The sequence below is a fragment of the Dermacentor silvarum genome, chromosome 6 (genome assembly GCF_013339745.2).
Source record: "Dermacentor silvarum isolate Dsil-2018 chromosome 6, BIME_Dsil_1.4, whole genome shotgun sequence".
Taxonomy (NCBI): Eukaryota; Metazoa; Arthropoda; class Arachnida; order Ixodida; family Ixodidae; genus Dermacentor; species Dermacentor silvarum.
The window spans coordinates 20030758-20054630 of NC_051159.1; the positions used below are offsets into that span (position 1 = coordinate 20030758).

Here is a 23873-nt window from a genome sequence, read left to right on the forward strand (position 1 = left end):
TCTCAGGATTGCTTTCGTGTTACGGGAACGGTCGTTTAGTACTTGATGTTTGAGCTGCAACATAGCGTCTTGAGTAGAAAGGTGAAGGAGAAATCCAATGATGGTGTGGGGATAGATAGAGTTGTCTTCGAGGTGGGTGATGATGCGTGCTAAGAAGGGGTGTTCCATCACTTTGCCTACGCATGAAGTGAGGGAGATTTGGCCTTAGGTTGTTGAGACTAGATGACTTGCCAGGCTTTGGGATTAGGATAACGTTGGCAGTCTTCCAGGCAGCAGGGATGGTGAAGGTGAAGCAGTTTCCAGAGCAGGCTTTAGGTCACTTGCTCTTTACGAAGAACACGCGGTGCTTCACCAAAATGTTTCGTGACTTAACTTGACACCATTTCACGACTCGGTACATGGTACAGGCGTAATTAACTTTTTTTAACCAAAATTTGTTTGCCGACTTCCCCTGGGTTTGGTGTGGGTTTCTCGCTAAAAAGCGCACTTTGCGTATTGGCGAGTCGAGTTTATGTGGCACGCTTCCCACACATCAGCTGTGACTAACCTTCCCACCTATCATTAAAAGCCTTGTAGGGGCGAAGCTCCTTAAAGCGGCACCCGTTCGTCCCTCGTCGTAGTAGTAGTGTGTAACCAGTCTGAGAAAAATGAGAAAAAAAATTCCGAAGTTGTGTCCGTAGCGCGGAATCGAACCAGGGACCCCTCGCTTCCGAGCACGCGGCGTTAGCCCACTACGCCACGAAGCACACATAGGCACAAGCACCACGATGGCAATAAATACCCAACATTAAAGGCTCGTTCACACCGGAGGCGGAGCGGCAAAGCGGCCAAGCGGGCTTTTCAAAGCGGCGAGGCGGCGACCGCGCGGGCCTGTTCAGACCAGACGGCTTGCCTGGCTGCCCGCGCCGCCGAGGAGGCGGAGCATCGAGCGCTTTCGCGGGGGACGTGTCGCCATCTCGTGGCACCGGTCGACCGCCCGTGCCCAGATCTCGCGCCGAGATACACCAGCGCCACCGTCGTCTGGCGTTCTGATTGGCTGCGGCAAAGCGGCGAGCTTGGGCGGGCGGCAAAATATCGGTCCGGGGGCGATCGGACTAGCCGCCTCGTTTTCCGCCCGTTTTCGCCGCCTGGAGAGGAGGTTTTCCCCGCTTCGCCGCTTGGCCGCTTGGCCGCTTTGCCGCTCCGCCTCCGGTGTGAACGAGCCTTAACGAAAGGCCGCGTTTCTAGCGCATTTCTAACGCGTTTGTGCTAGCGCGTTACGGCCCGTGTAAGAAGCTGGTGTAAGACGCTGTGGCCTCTCCGCCTTACCTTCAACGCGTTTCGAACGCGCTGCCCAAGGCGGTGGCAAGTCAAGTTCAAGTCGAGGAGCGTTTATGAATACGGGGGGTATACTCTCTCAGCAGTCATGTGATGGCGTCGGCAAACGCGGTGCACGTTCCGGCATGTGTAAATGGCTGCGTAAGACGCTGTGGCCGCTCCCCCTTACTAGAGAGTACTGCACGTCTCTAACGCGTTTGTGCTAGCGTCCCCTTAAGCGGGAGATCCGATGATTCCCTCCGGAGCTTCGCCCACTCATCATCATTCACCCCGTGGATATGCTGTGATTTTTTTTTTACCAGCGCGCGTTTACTTTCCCCACTGGTTGCTATTACGGTCTCGTTATGGTACATTCTTTAAATGCGCAAATTATATAGATGGTGGGTGGGCTATGTGGTGCGAATAAAATACGATGGCAGTGCGTGTTCAAAAGGCTATGACCCAAGGTTAGCGGTCTTGCATAACGAAGCTGCAACATTCTGAACATGACTAAAATGTCAGGTATATCTCTACGTTCACTAATATATGTATGCACGAAAATAAGTCATAATAATCACCCGGAGATGTATCTTGTTTGCTTTGCTGTTCTAAATTTGGGGCTTGTGTTTTTTCACCCACAATGTAAGGTTAATGTGACATTTTTCTCAGAGGTGCTCTACCTCCATCCCTTCATTGCCATTGTCCGTGAGTAGGTCACATCCACAGTAGTTAGCTCAACCCTACGGCAGAAGATACGTATGTACCTTGTGTGGCGTGTTACGTAACACGGCTATGACTTCGATATCGTTCTAAAAAAGTCACTGAGGTTTCAGCCTCACAAATACGGTTAATTTTTTTCCCTTCAACCACATATATGGTATGTAGTGGCCGCCGATGTTGTTGTATGCCCGACCATGTTTTTCTTTTTCCATGCTGATTGACCTGATCTTTTTCAGGCGTAATGGCATGTGATATTAACATGTGCTTTTTAATTTCTGTCAGACGTCTTCGCACCATTTCTCTAAGCAATAATTTTACTACTGGGTCTCGCAACTAAGTTTGATGTTGAAATGATTTCTGTATTATGTGTTTTATTACATGCATTTCTGTGTATTCGCTTTGTGTATTCATGTTTAACCATATCCCTTGCCTAAGGCTTTCTTCTGCAATACTGAGACAAATTATTAAATAATGCACGACCACAGCGATAGAAACGTTCGCGGCGATGGTTATGCACAGCCACGCGTCACGCGGTAATGCCTGCTAGGAACTGCGAGGGGAAAGCCCGCATGCAACAACGCAAGACCACAACTCTTCAATTAGACAAGAAAATAACACAAAATTGAATACAGTGGTGCAAAACAGTATCAGTTTCGTTTGCTTGTGACAATGATTTTCGATGGCTTCTGCACAAGCGTCTTATGTAAATGAAGCAATAAAACTATTGCAGCGATTGTACTGTTGTAGGATAATGTTGTCGGATGGCATCATTCTAGGTCTCGCTCAGCTGCTACAGCAGATTCGGAAGGCAAATCTTCTTGCTTACTCCCAGGTAAACAAATGTAAGTGCTGTGATTACAGCGCGGCCTTTTATGGAGCGTGACGCTTCGGCTTAATTTGGGTCAAAGCACGCCGGTCGAATGTCACTAACGCGTGTGACATTGCCGTACTTATGTATTTGCCGAGTACTCTACATACTAGGCCTTGTTCTGACTGGATCGCTATTTATGTGCACTTAAGTATAGGCGTCTTCACATCAAATTTCAGTACGAAATTGAAGTCAGTAAAAACGTTTGCGTGGCCGCTTTACACAACGCACGACGAATTCGCAGGGTGACACCGGACCTCCTGGACAGTCTGGTTTTCCAGGATCCCGGGGCCCACCTGGCCTTCCAGGCAGCAATGGATTGCCAGGAATGAAGGGCACAGCGGTGAGCAAGAACCTGCCATTTTCAAACTGTACAATATTTAACTTTTCTCTCTGTGTGTGTTTTTATGTTAAGAATTTTGAGAAGCCAATAATTGGTCTTTTGAGACCACATTTCCGCTAATATCGACGAAATCAGCAGGAAGGAATTGTTATTTAAATTTTTCTTTCAAAGTACACTTTCAGTTTCAGCCTGCCATCAGTGCAGAAAAAGGTAATGATGAGCACATTTTAAAACTTTACTATTTAGTTTCAGCTGCCACTAATGTGTTTACAAAATCTGTCGAACATGATCCTATATTTTTCTAAGACGCCCGTCGGGATGCCGGTTAACGAGATGCCTGTGCCTTAGCGAGGCAACACTGCGCAGTGCAGAGGCAAAGCGCAGAGGAAGGCCGTCAAGAATGCCGCATGTGCTCAACATAACCGCAAGGCGGACTTCGATGGTCCCCGATTCACTTCATTATCTGTGATGCTCGTCGCCTCGCATGGCGTTGTCGTCGAGCGTTTCTCTGTCGCATATTCCTCTCTTCTCTCTGCGCTAGGCGCTGCAGTAGATTCGCTTTTCTTGTGCGGTAGTCTGGTCGCTCTAGCTGTGCTTTGTTTGATGCTTCCTGTATTACCACCCGTGTCTTGTTCACCTCGCAACAATAACTCACTGTTCACCAAGCCTGTTGTTGAAAAAAAGAAGACGTACCACAGAGTCATTTACTCGTTTCGACTGGCAGTCACAGTTTCTCATAATGAAAGGGAAATACTGTCACCTACCCAGATTGTAGCACGAAGCGACAAAGGAAACCCGTACAAGTTTCTCGGTGCCTCGAAAGATCGCTAGTGAAGCCTAGTGCTCATTTGCTGAAAACGCATCTCGCCGTTTCTACCAATCTTACATAAGATGAATCAAGCCATCTTTTGACCCCTACTCCTAAATCGGTTACATAGTACAAACCATACCTTGTTTCATGTCAAAGCAAAAAGGCGAAGGTGACAAAAAGGCGAAGGTGACAGACATGTCTGTCACCTTCGCCTTTTTGTCTTCGTGTGCGCGCTGCAGTCTCAAGAAGTTAGTTGTTGGGCTAGTTGGTTTAATATGTTGCGTAGATGAGCGCAGAAAAAAAGTTCGACATGTGTTAGACTTCTAACACACGAAGGCGAAATCCTGCTGCACCTTTGGTGTACGTGAAGTTATACAAGCGGGATTACACTTCTTTGTAAGACACATTGATAATGCAATAAGTTATGCAATCATGGCTCGACTTCTTGCAAGACATAACGCGCCGCAATTGGAAACGCGGCCGCTATTCGATCCCGCAATCTCGTGCTCAGCAGCGCAACGCCCTAGCTGACTGAGCCACCGCGGCTTAGCCCAGAAGATCTTCATGAAACCTCTAAGTTGAGCTACTGCTGTCCTTCCTTTATTTACCAGTGTTTACGTAACTATCACCAAGACCTGTTAGCTGGCACTACCACGAGCGTCACGTATAGAATGCGATATTAGGAGTATGCACGTGGCCAGTAGGTCTTCTAAGCTACCTAATGCATCCAAGCTCACTATTTATTGTTGCTTCCAGGGTATTCCCGGCTCAGCAGGCCACAAAGGTGAACAAGGTACGAAAGGAGAGATGGGACCGATGGGTCCAAGGGGCATCGCCGGACCTCCCGGTCCCTCTGGAAAACGGGTGAGCCCGGTGTATCCTTGCTTTAAATGCTCATTGGGATTGCCAACACAGAGGCGTGCTTTGTTTTGTAGAAATAAGCATCCTGTTTTGTATACGCTGATAGACGAAGGTTTCTCCAGTTGGCACTGATTTTTATTTCACCCATCCCACGCTGTGTCTTCAAGTGTCCTTATTTCACACCCTTCATTCTATGACTGTGTTACCGTTGGCATCACTCTGTTACTCTATGAGGGCACCGGCTACTCGTTCTACGCACTAGATGGCCTCCAGTACTTGCTAGCTATGACAATCCAACTAGAATATTGTTACGCAGAGGTGAACGACGATAGCTCAGAAGACGTCGAACCGTCAACACAGTCTGAATGGGCTCTCCGTCAACGTTCTGTATCTTTGCAAATACATCTTATATTATTGCTCCATACGCTTAATATTTGCTGAAAATGCCGGGTATCCGTCTTCGAAAGGTGGCTACCTGGGCTAGTTGGTGATTAATACTGATGGCACAGAATTCCCTTGTCCTGTTGTGCGTGGTACGTGGGCCCGATGGGCAGATGCCTCAAAGAACGCTTGCGGGAGCATTCTTATATAGTCCCAAATAGAAAAGAAGGCTTTCTTGCTCTGCATGCCAGCACTTGTGGATGCACCCCCCAATCCCAGCGAGCCCCAGTAGTTTGTGCAGGTAAAGATGAGCAAACGCGTGCAACCAGCGAGGCAGCGCGGATGGCTAGGGAGCAATGCGTCGGCGTGAGGAAACTGTCGGTTGGCTTATGTAGAAAATAACTTATACTATACTTGAAAGATGAAACGATGCGCGTCGGTGATAGTCTAAGCTTTCACTTTATCGCTTTTTGGTCTTTGTTGGTTCCTTTTCTTTCTTGTTGCAAATTGGTTTCATGTATACTTTCCCGCGCATGTGTATATATTCGCATACCTGTCAATAAATATTTTCAGGTGGAAGTCAGCACTTGTTGTGTTTGGTTGCTTTTCGTCCCCGTGTTTTCTCGCACTGTTTACCGTCAGTGCCCGTCTTCATTGCAACGGAGCTCCACAGTTGAGGTCACATCCAGCTTGTGACCATGCTAGAGCACTGCACGGGCTCGGGCTAACTCGAAAGCCCGGGTCCGGACTGGTCCGTGGGCCGGGCCGGGCCGGGTATGCCAGTTTTTTCACGGGCTCGGGCCGGGCTCGGGCACGGCATGTGCTTTTTGACCCGGGCCCGGGCCGGGCTCGGACTTTCTGGTGGTGTGCTTGTAACGTGCAGAGAGTTATCCTGTCGCACTACGACTCTGAAAAACATGTTGCCCCGGCGCAGCTGGAAACTAGCAGTTCTACTCCTGTGTACTTCCCTTTTCTTCTTCCATCCTATTTTGCGCTGTTTGAACAGAATGTAAAAGTCCATAAAGACCGAAGTTGCTTCAAACCAAAGGATGCCATCGTATTTCTTACCTAAATCAATGTAATTAATTCTTTCAGCGCTGTGTAAGCGCGTTCGCGACTTGCTGATTCTTCAAAGGCGAATTGGTAAAACGATGACTAGTAAGATAAGATAATTCATCACGCGGCTGAAATATGGCATTGCGTCCATCCATGATTGCACGCATGTGCAATCATGGATGGTCTAGCAACAACGTATCAGCAACAACAACGGATGGTCTAGCAACAGCCTAGCAACAACGTATTACGCTGCACCATGCAGGAATGAGAAGCTTTCTTTCTCCATTTACTCCATCAATGCACTGCGCTCCCGACCGGTCGTGGCTGCGCTTCAGCTAGAGTGTACTAGAATACGGTTGAGTGGGACGAGCGGCTGGGGCGGCGCATGCTTTGCAGCCATGCATCTCTATTTGATCTGTTAGAGAATCTGACCAGTATAGGTGGAGTTGCCCCTATCCGAACTCTAATTCTGTGAATGGCCTCTAGCTGCCCATCCATTGGCTTAGTCAGACAGAATTTGTCAGCACAATTATTCAACACATCTCTCAGGTTTTTGTTGTTTGACTGAGGTATTCCGTGGGTTTCAATGCTACTTCTCCGAGAATAAACTTGTAAACTTTCAATCGTTAGCTTCATCTGTATGACCTCTTCGGCCAGACTTCCTGATGACTTTCTGCCAGACTTTCTGACGCGCTAAGTTCACGGTTGTTTGCAGAATTTTAATCTTTTCCTTTGTGCTTGCATCGCCTTCAGTAGCGTGTCATACTGTGAAGACGAGTGAGCTATCCATACGTACAATATCTTTGTGTTGTTCCTCCAATTTAAACAGTGTGTCATTATGTTTCAGCATTTTGTATTGGCGGTTCTCTCCTATTTTCCTGGGCGTTCTAACATTTTGCTGAACTTCGGCGACAGTGATTCAATTGAAGCCATGACATCGTTCAGTGAAGGCTCTTTCGTCGCTCCCTTTCCATTATCGTTCTTTTGCTGGTCATGCGCTGTCTTGCGGGTCTGAGTTCGGCTAATTTGCAATTCTGACACGTCCACAATTCAACTTGACAACTGCTCATGCTTTTGTAGGCAGTCTTAGCTACTCCTGCGCATTTGCCAATATGGTAGTTATTGCGGCGTAGACCACATATAATTCCACCGGAGGAAAGAGCCTTCTTGCACACAAGACAATCAGAGTTTTCATTTCACTAGAGTCAGCAAAATCAAACAATGAAACAAAGTGCAAACAAAGGAAAAGGTGGGGTAGGGCATGGTCATAGGAGGAGTCAGTCGTACTGGTGTCAAGGCGATTTAGAGAGCAGGTCTGTTGGGGCGAGGCGGGAAACGCAGTGTCGAGCTCTCGATGCACAACACGAGTCACGTTGCCGCATTTGAATAGTGAGCTGGCTTGGCAGCAGGATGTCGTGCCAATATACGTGTAAACTAACCATCGGTGAAATGGCGGTCCTTCACTAACTCGGTGCGGTGGCATTGCTTTATGATGGCATCAACAGCTGAGATGTGGTTGAAAACCTGGCGATCGAATGCGTCCCACACAAGGTCTTTGAGTTTATGTTCTACTTTGTCAGACTGCCTTAGAACTCTCGATTCTGAGGCAATGGATGAGGACATATTTGACGTAAGAAACGTATGACTCAGTCTCAGTTTGGGTGCGGTTAGCGAGCTGCTTTTTGGCGGCTAGCTATCGACCAGATGGATTGCCAAAAAGGTCGGACAGCTTCTGTTTGAACACCTCCCAGCTACTGAGCTCATTCGCATGCATTTACAGCCAAACGCGCGTGGTTTCGTGCAGCTAGAAAATAACATTGGCTAGCATTATAGTCAGCTTCTACATGTTCTCCTTGTTGACACGTTCGTATATGTTCAGCCATCATTCTACGTCAATACCATCCAGGGCGGAGAATATGCTGGGGCCATGTGGATGGGTAAGGGCAACGTACTGGGTGGCCGAGGATGCAGGTACAGGCGAAGAAAACGTTTCGTCCTTAAGAGGCATGGTCTATAGCACTGCACGGGCCGATTTTTTCAGCCCGAGCCCGGCCCGGGCCCCTTATTACGTTGGGCTGCCCGCCCGAGCCCGACCAAAGGTTTTATGGCGAGACCCGGGCCCGGCCCGGGCCCGGAATTAGTCTACGTTACCTGCCCAGCCCGGTCCGCCACCCCCTTACCTTAGGCCCGAGCTCAGCCCAAACCCGGCCCGAGAGAGAAAAAGATCACCGAGCGGCATTAAAAATATAAAATAAAGAAGCAAATAAAAGGCATTTATTCTTCAGGCATAAATACATGTCATATGCAATTATGAACACCATTTGAGCATGGCTCAAATGGTGTTCATAATTAGCTGAAGCCATAATTAGCAGAAGCCAAAAGGCTTCAGCTAAAGTCTCATAATCTTCAATAATGCAAACCTGACGTCATATGCGAAGAAGTTGTAAATTGCAAAGAATGCCGCGACAAAAAAATCATACAAGTTCGTGTGGGTGAAGAGTGAGAAAATATTTGTACGAAAACAAGGAGCTGGTGTTATCAGAATTGAAAATGAAGCGAGTTTAACCAAAATGACATAGACATGGAAGTAGAATCTAGCTCAATTAAGGACTGGATAACTTATCGGCGGAAATAAATCTGCGAGGAAAAAAAATCTGCATGCCTTAACCTGATTCATATTAACATTAAAGCATACCTAAAAATTGAAACCTATTATAGCTTTACAGCCACACAAAAATGCATTAGATGTGATTATTCTGACCGAAGTTAACGAAGATGAAAACACTGTTAAATTATATCAAATAAAAAATTTGAACAAATGGCTGTATTGTGCCACGGCAGAAAAGGAGGAGGCGCTATAACATACGTTAGAAAGAATTGGCCATGTGAACGACAGTCCATAATAATCAAAGACGCAGAGGTGCTACATTTATCAATCGAAAGTGCACCTGCATAATTTATAATCTGCGTGATCTATACGCCACCAGACATAAATATAGGCGCATTTTTGGGCGAATTGGTTCATCTTTTAACGACACTAGAGAAAAGAGACAGCATAATTGTGGTAGGTGACCTCAACATAGATCGATGGACAATCTGTTGTCCTACTAAAGAGTACATCAGGGCTTATTTGACTGTCATTTCACGTTATGGATCAGAAAATAACATTACCGATTTAGACGAGAACAATTTTTGGGTAATAAACTTACGACGTCATGTATAGACGACTACTAACGCGTGTTTCTAGCATGCAACCAGTAAGAAGTATTGCAAAAGAAAAAGATGCTGACCATTACTTCATTGCTCTTACAATGTTCATGAAGAAGTAACCAGGTTACGTGGACAAACTAAACAAAAGTTTGATATCTTCGATAATGAGAAGATTGATAAATTAATAAAAAAAAGTTTCAACAATCAACCATTTACAAGCATACGAGAAGCTAATTGTCACGTTGAAATAATTTTATGATATATTACGAAACGTAATTTCTATAAAAAATAAAGTCGGAAAACCATGGATCATAAAGAAAAGCCATGGCACCGAAGTGACGCCAATCAGTCAGATGTACAGCTGAGAGAAGCATTTAGGCAAACAAGAAATAAACTAACGGCTACACTAAGGAAAGAAAGTAATAAAGACTGTAGTAGGAAGCTTAATGAGTGCAAATTTAATTTTAGAAAGTCATGGAACGTAGTAAATTTACTAACGGGCAGAAAAACAAAACGCAGCATAGACCAAGTCATAAGCAATAATTTTCCAAGAAGACAAATGGATGAAGTAGCTAACGAATTTATTAACTGCTTTGCGAATACTGTCAAGAAACGTCGAGAAAATTCATATGACATAGCAATCAAACCAAACGTCAGCTCTGCATATTTGAGTGGAGTAAGAGATCTCGGTGTATGGGATGTATTATGGCACGAATGTATTATTATTGTGGTCATTTTTCATTACTAGAATGCCAGGATACGAAGGAATTAGATTTCGCAAGATACTATCAAATTTTACATGTTTAAAGAGTGTGCTAACTATACATTTAATCAGAAGAACTTATGACGGTTCAGATTCTCAACGCAATGAAAATATCCCTAATTAGACCAATTCACAACAACGAGAAAAGGCAACAGTACGAGAACTATAGACCTATAGCAACCTTGCCCGCATTTTCGCGTGTTTTCGAAAAGAATATGCACAACCTTTTGCGAAAGTTACATCTGTTGTCGATCTCACAGTTTGGGTTTGTTGTAAGAGAAGCACAATCACACTACTAGAAGACTTTGAAAGACAGTGAAATAAATAAAAACATTGAGGACGCTTAAGCTTCGCCTTTAAGAGTACAACGCGACAGCGTTATCAGGACCCGTTCGCATCGCATCGTTCGCATACGGCAAGTAGGCTTCATTCACTGCAACACGACGTGGGAAAGCCAGCTTACAAAGACCAAGCCTACACCTATCCCTTTAAAGTCGGCTTCACTTTTAAACTGAAATGCATTGCTGGAAAGTAGTTTTTCCAGGGGCGATATATGTGGTCTTATATTAAAATAAGAAGGCCCTAGCACCTTTTTTATTATTGTTATAATTGTTTGCTATTGCCCGAAGCGCGCAGGTCTGGTAGAAATGTTTGATTTTCCTCGTAGCAGAATTAGGTTTTCTCGTACATTAAAATTATGATCCGACGCCGATTTGTAAATAATCCGACGGCGAAACTGCCGCCCAATGGTAAAGTCGTACTTTACCATTTTTCCTGTCATATTTTTTACCATATTTCACTCCCAGAAATTCAATTTTTGTTCACCAAAACCTTGCACCACGTGGAGGGCGTGCGCAGTCGATGTGGTTGGATGATTTTCTCCGCCACCCGCGATCACACGCCGGTTGCCGACGCCATATTTTCTTGGCACGGGACGCAATCGCGTTAAAATAAGACGGTAATTGGGCTTTCCATAGACCTGAAAAAGGCTTTCGATACGTTGGATCATGAAGTATTCCGTGGAAAATTAGCTGAAATAGGATTCCGTGGGCCATGTATAGTGGTTTTAAAATATTTCAAAAATGGACGTCAGGTCTTTCGAATTCAAAGTACAGACAGCGACTTCATTCAAATAAAGCATGAAGTCCCACAAGGATTCGTCCTAGGCCCACTGCTTTTTAATGTGTAAGTCAGCGATTTAGCCCACGTATCGTTGCCCTCAGCTATACCAATTTGCGAATGGTATTATTGCTTTAATAATACCCCAGGAAACTTTAAATGAAAGTTTCACTTTATTACAAGAAGATATCTACAAAATAATGACATGGTTTGCGGACAACTATATATTCGTGAACAAAGAAAGAACAAGGGGTCATTCACAGCCCGTAGAAAAAAGTGCACCTGGACTTGCATTGTGAGTGTTGGAATGGGTGCTTCTGCCAAAATAAAGTACCTTGGCGTTATTTTCGATTATTCTTTCTCTTTTGTACATCACATTCAATATGCAGCTTAAAGACTTCGAGCAGTATGCGGCACTTATGTACACAATCAGATCAGTATGTGATCTTAGGTTAAGTAAACTCACCTATAAGGCTCTGGATGAAACTGTATTAAAGTATGGCATTACGATCTACGAAATAGCTTCGCCATATGAGCTAAACGTGTTAAATAGATTAATACAAAAAGAAAACAAATCGCATAACATACGGAACAAACAACAGCGCTGTTGGTCACAGTGCACATGAGCTGATGGCAGAACATGGAATATTTGATATTAAAGAACTTTTCCGTCGGTAGTACTTGTGCAGCATTTTTTCGATGAATCATTTAAAGGAAAAACGTAAAAAACCCGTATTTTGTGCAAGACTGAGACATTCGTTCGGGCTAAAGCGTTTACGAGCTATGGTAAAAGAACGAGAGAATTTCATGTATAGCCGGCCAAATCTTTAGCTAGCTTATGTAAATGCGTTTTTTTTTCTGCTGTTCAGTGTGTTACGATGGAACGAACTTGCGATACGGTCTAGGTTAACTAATGCTCATAAAGCTCGTGAACACAGCATAGTAATTTGTAAGTTTTGTACCTAATTTAAAGTGCTCGCGCACAGAAAGTCGCCGCTCGGGCACGCTAGTTATAGATTTCGGCGGCTATACATTCTACTTCAATAAAATACCAGAAATTGTGAACGTATCGTCATTCAGCTAATGTATAATACAGACTAGAATATTGTGTTCTTGCCGTTTATTTTTGGTGACAGTTTTTTTTTTCCAAAACATTTAACTACTATATATCATGGAATAGAGGGTTGCGCTGTACACATGATATTTTGCCTGCTTGAAAATGCTATTGCTTACGCTATTGCTTGTGCAGGAGCAACAATTAGAAATTATCCGAGCGATGGAAGATAACGGAAAGGGAAGAATGCGGAAAACAGAAAGGAATCGTGTGCTTGTACTGTGCCGTGCTGAGAGAAATTATACAGTGGTCCGCATAAAAGCACTGATGCTTTCGCGCACTTCAGGTTATTGGCAAAGCATTAATTTTCCTATTGTACCTGCTTTTTTCTCTACTCTTTCCTTCGTTCTTATAGCATAAAACTGTGTCATTCAGGCCAAAGCACTGCCCAGTCCCGCTCAAAAGCATCATTTCTTTGGCAGGCTGACGAAATATTCCGTTTGAATATTTTGTGTTCAAATGAAGAAATAAAGCAAGAAACAACGAACCTGCTCTTTACTTTTCGTTATCAGAATCCATCTGAATGGCGTACACCTGATGAACAGCCGATCTGGACGTTCGCGCCCGAAATACCCTTCCTTCCAAATCAGCCCGAAGTGCTTCACCCCGCTACCTCCACGACGCTTCCGACGTTTCTACTGCTGACTGGCGTTACGCTCGCTCACCTAAGCCACAACATCGATAGCCAAGTGCACCACAACTTTGCCGCTCAACTTCTCCGACGTTCCCAGCGAGCCTGAAAACTAGATGATGGGACATCTAGAGGTGCGCTGCAATGTTATTTTTGCCACAAAATCCTCCACTGTTCAGCCTCCAATGCCTCAATCCTCCAATGTTCAGCCTACTAGACGGTCAAGCGAAGGGGACACCTGTCACAACACTCATCAAAACCGGGACACACATCTATAATATGATTAGCCGCCTTCGCTATCATGTGAAGAAAATTCTCGCACCTGGCATTACTCCGGTTGTACGCATCGCCAACGGCCGCGGGGTTGACGTGGTTGACGGCAGCGCGGTTGTCGTGAGCGGTCGGCGTAGGCCACACTGTTCGCCATACTGTCGTCCTTTTCACCCTGCTTGCCCCCATTACATGATACTTGGCATTTACTTTCTTCCGATCATTGTGCGCTACGCAAATGTTCCGCAAGGCTCTCCGTGTCTACCTGCCTCTCCTCTCCGATCTTCCTGCTCCATCCAAAACCGGCCTCAGTCCGACTGATTTTGTTCATGTACCAACAAACGTTCTGACGTAAATTGAACTGTCGCTTTCGTCCCCTGTTCCGGATCGTGATTACATCGCTGGTCAGGGTTCTCACATCCCTGCCGTGGTTCTCACACACAACGTCACCGTCCCCCATACCATACTAACTGTTACCGCCAACCATCCGTGCCTTCCTGTGGTAAATATTCACATCACAAAAGAAGTAGTAACACAAGAAATATCCTTGGCCACAATCAGTGCATTAGTAGATTACTCAGTTCAGACTTTGCCGTCGACGTCTCCTATAAGCCTTTCGAGTCTGCCAGTTGCCCTGATGATGATATTGCAAAAATGATTGCTCCAGACCGGGCGCAGCTGAAGCTCTCTGTTTCTTATTGCTTTATTTAGTGATATTTTCAAAAGAAATGACTGTCCCTTGGACCAGGCATCCCTTTAAAACATTGTATGCACACCGGAGATGCTCAACCAATACAACGATGACCTTTCCAAGTTTGAGCGTCAGAGAGCCAAGTCGTAAAAGCAGAGGAGGACACGGTGCTAGCAAGAGACATCATTGAGCCATCGTCAAGTTCCTCTCATGTTAAAGAGAAAGAATACGGCACCTAGATATTTAGCGTTGACTATCGCCACGTCAATTGCATCGCAAAAAACGATGTGCGCCCTACCTAGTATGGACGACGACCTTGATAGTGTCTATGGTGCCCAGTACTTTTCGTCCATCGACCACCCCCGTGTATTTGCAAATTCCTGCGAATGATCTCACTTCTGAAAGACAGCTTTTATAACGCCTGACGGTCTTCCTCAATTTTAGGCTATGCTTTTGGCGCATGTAACGCTCCGGTCACCTTTGAGCGCATGATGGACTGTTTATTTCAAGGGTTCAAGTGGTCGGCTTGTGTGTGCTACCTGGATGGCAGTATTGTGTTTTAGCTTACATTCAGCGCACACCTTAAGCGCCTCTCAACCATTCTTGGTGTCTTTCGCAAGGCAGGCCTGCAGCTCAAATCACGAATGTTTTACTTTGGCCACCGTCAGATAAGTGCGATTGGACATCTCGTCGATGCTTCTGGAATCTGACATTATGCGAGAACAACTCGCGCCGTCAAACACTTTCCCATGCTACATTCAGCAAAACATATCCACAGGTTTGTGGGCCTTTGCTTTTACTTCCGCCGCTTAAAGAATGAGAGTGTCTGGCTCTTCTCTGGGTGATTGCGAAATTCCGTCCCTACCTATATGGCCGAACCTTTTCCATTGCCACCAACCATCACGGTCTATGACGGCTTCCGTTCTTAAAAAAAAAAAAACCGCAGGTAGGCTGAGACGATTCATTTTGCAGCGGCAGGAGTATTCATATTTGGTGTTCTACATGTCCAGGCGCTAGCACATCAACGCCGACTGCATTTCCTGCATTTACATGGTAATGTAGAGAAGCGAGACGTCGATGACACAGACGCTTCCGCCAACGTTTTCTGCATCTCCAAATGTTGTGACATGGACATGATGATGATGATTTATTGGTATCCCCTTTGATACAGGGCGGTGACAAATAGTCAGCGAGCCTGCCTGAGTTACTCAGGTGTGCTATACATGCTTTTCATTCTAGCATTTGTCTATACATCTCTTTAATCATTTTTCTCTTCCTCAAAACTTGTGTATCCCTTCAACCGCTACCTAAGCCTGTAACGGATGCGGTCGTCCCAATACCTGCCTTTCTTTTTTTCTGCCGATGCTCTAAACATACCTTGCTTGACTCGACTGCTGATCGCTTGATGATTCCGTCCACTTTATATCCAAGCGCTTCTGGAACGTGTACGTTATCAACGGGTCTCACTGGGTGCATTCCTTCGCATACCATTAGAATGTGCTGAGCGGTCTCCGAATTTTTGCTTCAGCATACACATGCCTCATCTAGTTGCGGATATTTTCTTCGGTATGTATGTGTCCTAGGCAACCAGCTGGAGCCTCAAATAGCAAGGCACTTGCCTTCGTGTTATCGCACAGATTTTACCTTTTAATTTCTTTCTTATCATTATCGAGCAATGCCATACCGCCACCTTGCCGTCTCTCAATCGAGTCAAATCTGCGTCTAATGATCCGTCCTTACGGTGGTTCGCTCTCCAGGACGACGTTTTGTACCACCTGAGCAGAGGTATAATGGCGGTGTGCTTCAAGGACGCTACGAGTTCCAAGAACGGCGAGGCAGCTTGGAGCACCGTCTCCAAAAACACCAGCGACCAACAGCGCGAGCAGAGCGAGCAGAGCGAGCAGAGCGGGCCCAGCGTTGGCGATTCCGCTGGACGGAGGCGCGTCTTCTTCCCAATCGCTCTTCAGGTCTTCAGCTGCCTCTTCAGTTCTTTGTAGCTCTGGCATAACGTGACTACTTCAGAAACGGTGCGCGGATTCCTGGCCAAAAGTATCTGGAATGCGCCGTCATCGGTGCATTTGAGGATTTTGTGAACTTTATCAGCTTCGGGCATGGCGGCATTGACACGTTTACAAAGGTCGACGACGTCTTCAATGTAGCTGGTGAAATTTTCACCAGTCTGCTGTGCATGGCTCGCAAGCGCTGTTTAGCGTGTAGTTTGCGCGCAGCAGGTCGACCAAAGACTTGAGTGAAAGACGTCTTGAAAGTTGACCATGTCAGGATGTCGACTTCGTGGTTATGAAACCAGAGTTCGGCAACGCCAGTAAGATAAAATATGACGTTGGTCAACTTCGCGACGTCGTCCAACTTGTTATGCGCGCTCACCCGTTCATACGACGTAAACCAGTCCTCCAGGTCTGTTTCATCTGTACCGCTGAAGACCTTCGCATCACGTTGCCGAGAACCCCGGTGCAGATGACGGGGCTGGGGCGCAGGCGCCGGCGGGTCGGTGTTGTCGGTCATGATGGGCGGAAGCGTTCGGGTTCGAAGCTCCAGGGTGCAAGCGGCAGGGGAAATCCAGCACCTGCACCAATTGAGAAGAGGTTTATTGGCGGTGTCCTTCAAGGAAGCTACGAGTTCCAAGAATGGCGAGGCAGCGTGGAGCACCGTCTCCAAAAAAAGTTGTCGCAGTTTCACCTGAAAGGCGAAGCATCAATTGCGATAGCAAACTTGTAGAGAGCTATACGGAGTAATGATATTAGCTTTATCAGCTGTATGAACTTGGACGTGCAGCAGCATCGGCAGCACGCAGAACTGTTGTCGACGCCATCGGCGTTTTGCCCGCGTTCGCTCAAAATGCGTGCGGCGTTGGTGACTGTTGCCGGAGCCTCTGATATAAATAGGCACTTGGTGCCGCAGCTAAACGTCGCCTCCCTTCCCTCCCCCTCCCCCACGGCCTCTCGCTCGTCGGAAGAAGGCGCGTTTGCTCTACATACATGAGGATTGTGAAGGAGAACAGAGACGCCTACTTCTGCAGCCCTTAAGCGAGCACGGCGCAGAACGCGCGTTTGTTCTCCACCGTGCGTTCACTCCCCGTGAAAGACGCGCCCCTCGCGCCCTTTCACTCGCACATACAGCGTTCGGCGCGCGGCGACGATTTCTTCTCCAAATGACGTCATACGGAACCTCACGGCGACGGCGACGGCGACGCCGACGGCAGAAATCTGCTTTTGAGTGGTTGACAGACACATGATAAACCTGTGGCGCAAAAAGCACGAGCTCAACTTGAGGCTCGAGCAGAAAAGAGGCGATAGAAATCTCCGCAGGCAGTTGGCTGCGTTGAATAAGGAGATAGAAGAATACGCTTTGACCCTCACCAAGCAGAACTGGAGCAGCATTTGTGAGCAAATGGACCACAAAATTGGTAGTGCAAGGACCTGGCATCTGCTGCGGCACTTGCTAGACCCGGACAAATCCAAGCTAGAGGCTAGGCAGCAGCTACAAAAGCTCGTTTACAAATATGAAGGAACGACCGATGAGCTCATCGCTGAGGTCAGGGATAGATATCTCAGCTGTGTGGGGTCTGGGTCCCTGCCCGAGTATTCGGGTTTAGGGAACCCAGATCTTGACAGCCCGATCACGGTAGGTGAGGTCAGGGCCGAGATAAACCGTCTGAGGACTAAGACGGCTGCAGGGCCGGATAGGATAAATAATAAGATGCTCAGAAATCTGGACGATGTGTCGATCAGAAATCTGACAGCGTACATGCAGGACTGTTGGGACAGAGGGCAGCTTCCGCCGGCGTGGAAGGATGCCAACCTCGTCTTCATTCCAAAGCCTGGAAAGAAACCTAGTTTTGAACATCTAAGGCCCATTTCACTTACTTCGTGCGTGGGCAAATTAATGGAACATGTTATTCAGAGCAGGCTGAATAGGTTTCTGGAAGATCAGGGACTGTACCCCGACACCATGATTGGTTTTAGGTCTCATCTATCGGCATGCGACGTCATGCTCCAGCTCAAAGAACAGGTGATAGACAACAAAACAGTAGACACCAGGGTAGTCGTAGGATTAGATGTTTCTAAAGCATTCGATAATGTGAAGCATTCGGCCATATTGGAGAGTCTCGGAGCTCTCAATGTGGGCACGAAGACTTACAATTATGTAAAGGATTTTCTTACGAATAGAACGGCAACGATCAGCTTGGGAGGGCAGTCATTGGAAGGTATTAAACTGGGAAGCAAGGGTACGCCGCAGGGATCAGTTCTGTCGCCCACCTTGTTTAACGTCGTGATGATGGGTCTCCCCGGGAAGCTGGCAAGCATAGAAGGACTGAACCATACGCTATACGCGGACGATCTGACGCTATGGATGAACAGAGGCAGTGACGGGCACATCGAAGAGACGCTGCAGAGGGCAATCAAAGCTATCGAGGAATATCTAGAGCCGATTGGCCTCAGGTGCTCGGCGGAGAAGTCGGAGGTCCTTTTCCTAACATCACAGACGCGGCGACGGGGAAGGGGACAGGACCCGGGGCACGGCATTGAGCTGAGGGTAAACGGTAACATTATTCGCACAGTCGACAGTATCAAGGTCTTGGGTTTGCGGATTCAAGCAAACGGCAAAAACGCAGAGACGATCCAACGACTGGAAGCTAGTACCAGCCAGACGTGCCGATTACTCAAGCGAATAGCAAACAAACACGCGGGTATGAAGGAAGCGAACCTCCTAAGGTTAGTGCAATCTTTCGTAATTAGCAGGGTCGTATACGTAGCCCCCTACCTGAAATTCACCAAAGCAGAGAAAGACAAGGTCGAGATCATTATTAGGAAGGGGATCAAGACGGCTCTCGGTCTTCCCCCGAACACATCAACGAACAAAATCTTAAGTTTAGGGGTGTCCAACACCCTAGACGAGCTCATTGAAGGGGCGACAGTATCTCAATATCAGAGACTGCTACGCACTCAGACTGGTAGAAGGATCCTGGAGCGGCTGGGGTTCGAGCCCCAGGCATGTTCCAAGCAGACAGGCAAAGTCCCACCGCGAGTCAGGGACAAGCTGAGAATACTCCCGTTGCCCAAGAATATGCACCCGGTGCATCACGAGAGCAGGCGAAGGGACAGAGCTGAGGCGCTGCAGAAAAGGCTGGAAGGCAGGCAGGATGTGATATACACGGACGCGGCCGAATACAAGCAAGGCAAAGTATACGCGGCCGTAATTACACGCGAAAACGGAGGCCCTATCTCGTGCTGCAGCGTCAGACATTTAGGAGCAACGGAGGCGGAAGAAGTCGCCATTGCGCTGGCTTTGACTCAAAATAATGTGAGAGTTATTGTTAGTGATTCCAAATCTGCAATCAGAAATTTTGATGCGGGCAGGATTTCCGCCGCAGCTGTACACATATTAGCCGTCGGACAGCCCCCGGCGGAGCAGGTTTCGCTAATCTGGACACCGGCTCATCAGGGTTTGCGAGGGAACGAGAAGGCGCACGCGCTGGCCCGAGGTCTCACTTTCCGGGATTCCAGCGCTGTCTCGACAACACCCCCAAGCGAGGAACCCCTACAGACCGCTGACGATCTGAGCACTTTTCAAGAAATTCTTAACCATTATAAGCTGGGGCGTAAGACTTACCCGAGAGCGGATAAGAACCTTACCAAAAGCGAGGAAGTTATGTGGAGGAAACTGCAAACAGGGGTATTTCCGAACCCACAACTGTTGAGCAAATGGCATCCCTCGGTGTATAGCCCTCGGTGTACGCATTGTAATCGTATAGCGGACTTAGTCCACATGGCTTGGACCTGTCCTAACTTTGGTGAGCCAGATAGATGCAGAGAATCCTGGGAGTCCTTGCTACTCAACGAAGAAGAAAATGCACAACGGCAAGTCATCGGTCTCGCCCTGACCGCCGCCGCGTCCCAAGGGATCCCGGTCGACGGTTAGGGAGGATGAGTGTGGGTTTAGGCTGAAGCCTCTACCCCGTCATCTAGTGGACGGGTACAAATAAAGTCTCTTCTCTCTCTTGAGTGTCCATATAATTGCTATCGCAACAAAAATGTCACAGTTTCGCCCTAAGGGCGAAGCAATGAATGCGATAGCAACACAGCAATGTCATACGAAGTAAGGTGAGCGGCTTTGGTAGCAACAACACGCAGAACTGTTGTCGACGCCATCGGCGTTTTGCCCGCGTTCGCTCAAAATGCGTGCGGCGTTGGTGACTGTTGCCGGAGCCTCTGATATAAATAGGCACTGCGTGCCGCAGCTAAACGTCGCCTCCCTTCCCTCCCCCTCCCCCACGGCCTCTCGCTCGTTGGAAGAAGGCGCGTTTGCTCTACATACATGGTGATTGTGAAGGAGAACAGAGACGCCTACTTCTGCAGCCCTTAAGCGAGCACGGCGCAGAACGCGCGTTTGTTCTCCGCCGTGCGTTCACCCCCTGTGAAAGACGCGCCCCTCGCGCCCTTTCACTCGCACATACAGCGTTCGGCGCGCGGCGAACGATTTCTTCTCCAAATGACGTCATACGGAACCTCACGGCGACGGCGACGGCGACGGCAGAAATCTGCTTTTGAGTGTCCATATAATTGCTATCGCAATAAAACACCAGCGACCAACAGCGCGAGCTGAGCGGGCCCGGCGTTGGCAATGCCGCTGGATGGAGGCGCGTCTTCTTCTTCACACACCGTTTAATTTCACGGTTTCACGGAGGTGGTGGTTCCCTTCTTTTATTGCGATAGCAATTATATGGACACTCCAAAGCAGATTTCTGCCGTCGGCGTCGCCGTCGCCGTTGCCGTCGCCGTCGCCGTGAGGTTCCGTATGACGTCAATGGAGATGAAATCGTCGCCTCGCGCCGCCGAACGCTGTATGTGCGAGTGAAAGGGCGCGAGGGACGCGCGCTTTCCCGGGGAGTGAACGCACGGCGGAGAACAAACGCGCGTTCTGTGCCGTGCTCCCTGAAGGGCTGCAGAAGTAGGCGTCTCTTTCCTCCTTTACAATCACCATATATGTAGAGCAAACGCGCCTTCTTCTGACGCACGAAAGGCCGTGGGGGGGGGGGGGGGGAGGGAGGGGACGTTTAGCTGCGGCACCAAGTACCTATTTATATCAGAGGCTCCGGCAACAGTCACCAACGCCGCACGCATTTTGTGCGAACGTGGGCAAAACGCCGACGGCGTCGACAACAGTTCTGCGTGTTGCCGGTGCTGCTGCATGTCCAAGTTTATACAGCTGGTAAAGCTACTATCATTACTCCGTATAGCTCTCTACAAATTTGCTATCGCAATTCATGCTTCGCCTTTCAGGTGAAACTGCGACAACTTTTTTGTCTTCCCTCGACATCTTCGCTCAGCCGTTTCCCAAAAGCTTCATGACGCGCCAACTGCAGGACACCTTGGAGTGGCTCGCACCTACGACCGTGTCTGCCGTCGTTTCTACTGGCCCGCCGTCACTCCCTCGGTACGGCAATACATTGCAGCTTACGAACGTTGTCAACCTCGAAAAAAAAAAAACACGACGCCACCTGCCGGGTATCTTCAGCCCCTCGATATCCTAACCGAGTCATTCATTTGAGGGGGTATAGATCTCGGTGCTTTCCATCGTCCAGATCAACACGTGCACCGCTGTGGCTACGCATCAGGTAGCGCGCTACGCCTTTACCCGCGAACTTCGTACCAGCAGTGCAACTCACGTCGCGGATTTTGTGCTCTACGACACCATTTTAGCACACGGTATCGCTCGGCAGCTGCTCATGAGCCGTACTTTCCTCTCCCAAGTCACCTTGCAAGCGCAAGCTCACTAGCTCGTACCATCCTCACATCAACGGTCTGATTGAGTAACGAAATTGGCCCATCACCGACATGCTTTTTAAGTACGTTTCACCAGACCACCGCGACTGGGACATTGATATACGCTTCAGCACGTTCGCTTATATTTCACGCCACGAGACTTCAGGTTAATGTCCATTTTCCTGCTGTTCGGGCGGGACCCTGCATTGCCCTTGGACGCTTCACTTCCTTTACCATCGAGAAGCAACTACGCCTGCGACGTCATTCCCCCTGCTGACCACGCGCAGCAACTTGCCCGAGCTCGTCTGCTGGCATCCTAAGAACATCGAAAGTCCGTGTACCATCACCGGCACCATGATGGTTCACCAGGATCCCTTGTGCTACTGTGGTTCTTTTGCCGCCGAGTGGAGCTCTCAGAAAAACTCCATCCGTTCTACAAGCGCCCCCACCGCGTCCTACGTCTAGTGACCAATGTCACCTATGAGACAGTCCCCGTGCGATCTGCAATGTGTTCTGCCATAACTGAAATCGTTCATAGAGCATAGCTAAAGGTCCACCAAAACTAAATTACATTCTGGAGTCGTCATCATCATCATCATCAACCTATATTTATGTCCACTGCTGGACGAAGGCCTCTCTCCCTGTGATCTCCATTTACCCCTGTCTTGCGCTAGCTGATTCCAACTTGCGCCTGCGAATTTCCTCACTTCGTCACACAACCTAGTTTTCGGCCGTCCTCGACTGCGCTTCCCTTCTCTTGGTGTCCATTCTGTAACTCTAATGGTCCACCGGTTATCCATCCTACGCATTACATGGCCTGCCCAGCTCCACTTTTTTGCTTAATGTCAACTATAATATCGGCTATCCCCGTTTGCTCTCTGATCAACAACGCTTGCTTCCTATCTCTTAACGTTAGGCCTAACATTTTTCGTTCTATCGCTCTTTGTGTGGTCCTTAACTCGTTCTCGAGCTTCTTTGTTAACCTCCAAGTTTCTGCCCCATATCCCATATATTGGCACTGGTAGAATGCAAGGATTGTACACTTTTCAACGACAGTGGTAACCTCCCAGTCAGGATGTGGCAGTATCTTCTGTATTAGTTCTGGAGTATTGTGTGTCAAAAGTACGGTATAATTATGTTGTACGCCGTTTTCGACAACTTTCGGTTATTTAACGCGCACTCAATACACGTACACGCGCGTTTTTTTCATTTCCCTCCCATCGAAATGCGGGCGCTGCGGCTGGGATTTGATTCGGCGACTTCGTGCTTACCAGCGCATTGCCAAAGCTACTAAGCAACCAGGCCTTCCTGATGGTCCCGTTGGCACACATGGACGGTGCTTTTTCCGTCGTGAGTCATATTACGGAGAGAATAAAACATGCCGATGCCACGCCCTGTGGGAATCGATGTAAGGGAAGCTTTGTATGCTGCTTGCTTTAACTGACGATAATTACCGGTGATGTTGGCGCTGAATGTGTAATTTCTTCAGCGTTTATTCTAATACGAGAGTGGTGAGTTGATGTTAAGCCTTACCATTCGTGTAACACTGCTGTTTTTCTGCGTAGCCCACAAAACACACAGAACACACGTGTTTGCTTGAGCCGTTGTTGTGCGTCATTTTTCATAATCTCGGAGAGGGTTGAGCATTATTATTGGCTCACATGACACATAGCAGCGTGACAGAAGTTGAATTATGTGGTTGTACGTAATTCAATTAAATATTATATTCGTATTTATACATTGTATGCACACATTCGTGGAATGCACCACGTTTCGCTGCTAGCGAAGACGCTCCTGTTCCGCGCGACGCTTCTTTCGGGTCTGGGTATCTTCAACGCTGAGTGCACAGTTTGGAGCCATTTTGCTGGCACGCGTTTACGTGATCCTTCTGCATACGTGGCCAGCACGCTGTTGAGACGCCAGCTCCAAGCTCAGGCTGCGGACGATATTGAGGT

General features: G+C 47.7%; 1 protein-coding gene across 1 annotated transcript in view; it reads left to right on the forward strand.

The window, feature by feature from the left end:
• Positions 1 to 23873, forward strand: part of LOC119455318 (collagen alpha-1(I) chain) — a 694093-nt gene that overhangs the window by 419757 nt on the left and 250463 nt on the right. The window contains exons 20-21 of the mRNA XM_037716715.2: positions 3129 to 3227; positions 4795 to 4902. Of these exons, the coding sequence (XP_037572643.2) occupies positions 3129 to 3227; positions 4795 to 4902 (207 nt within the window). The remainder of the gene's footprint in view (positions 1 to 3128; positions 3228 to 4794; positions 4903 to 23873) is intronic.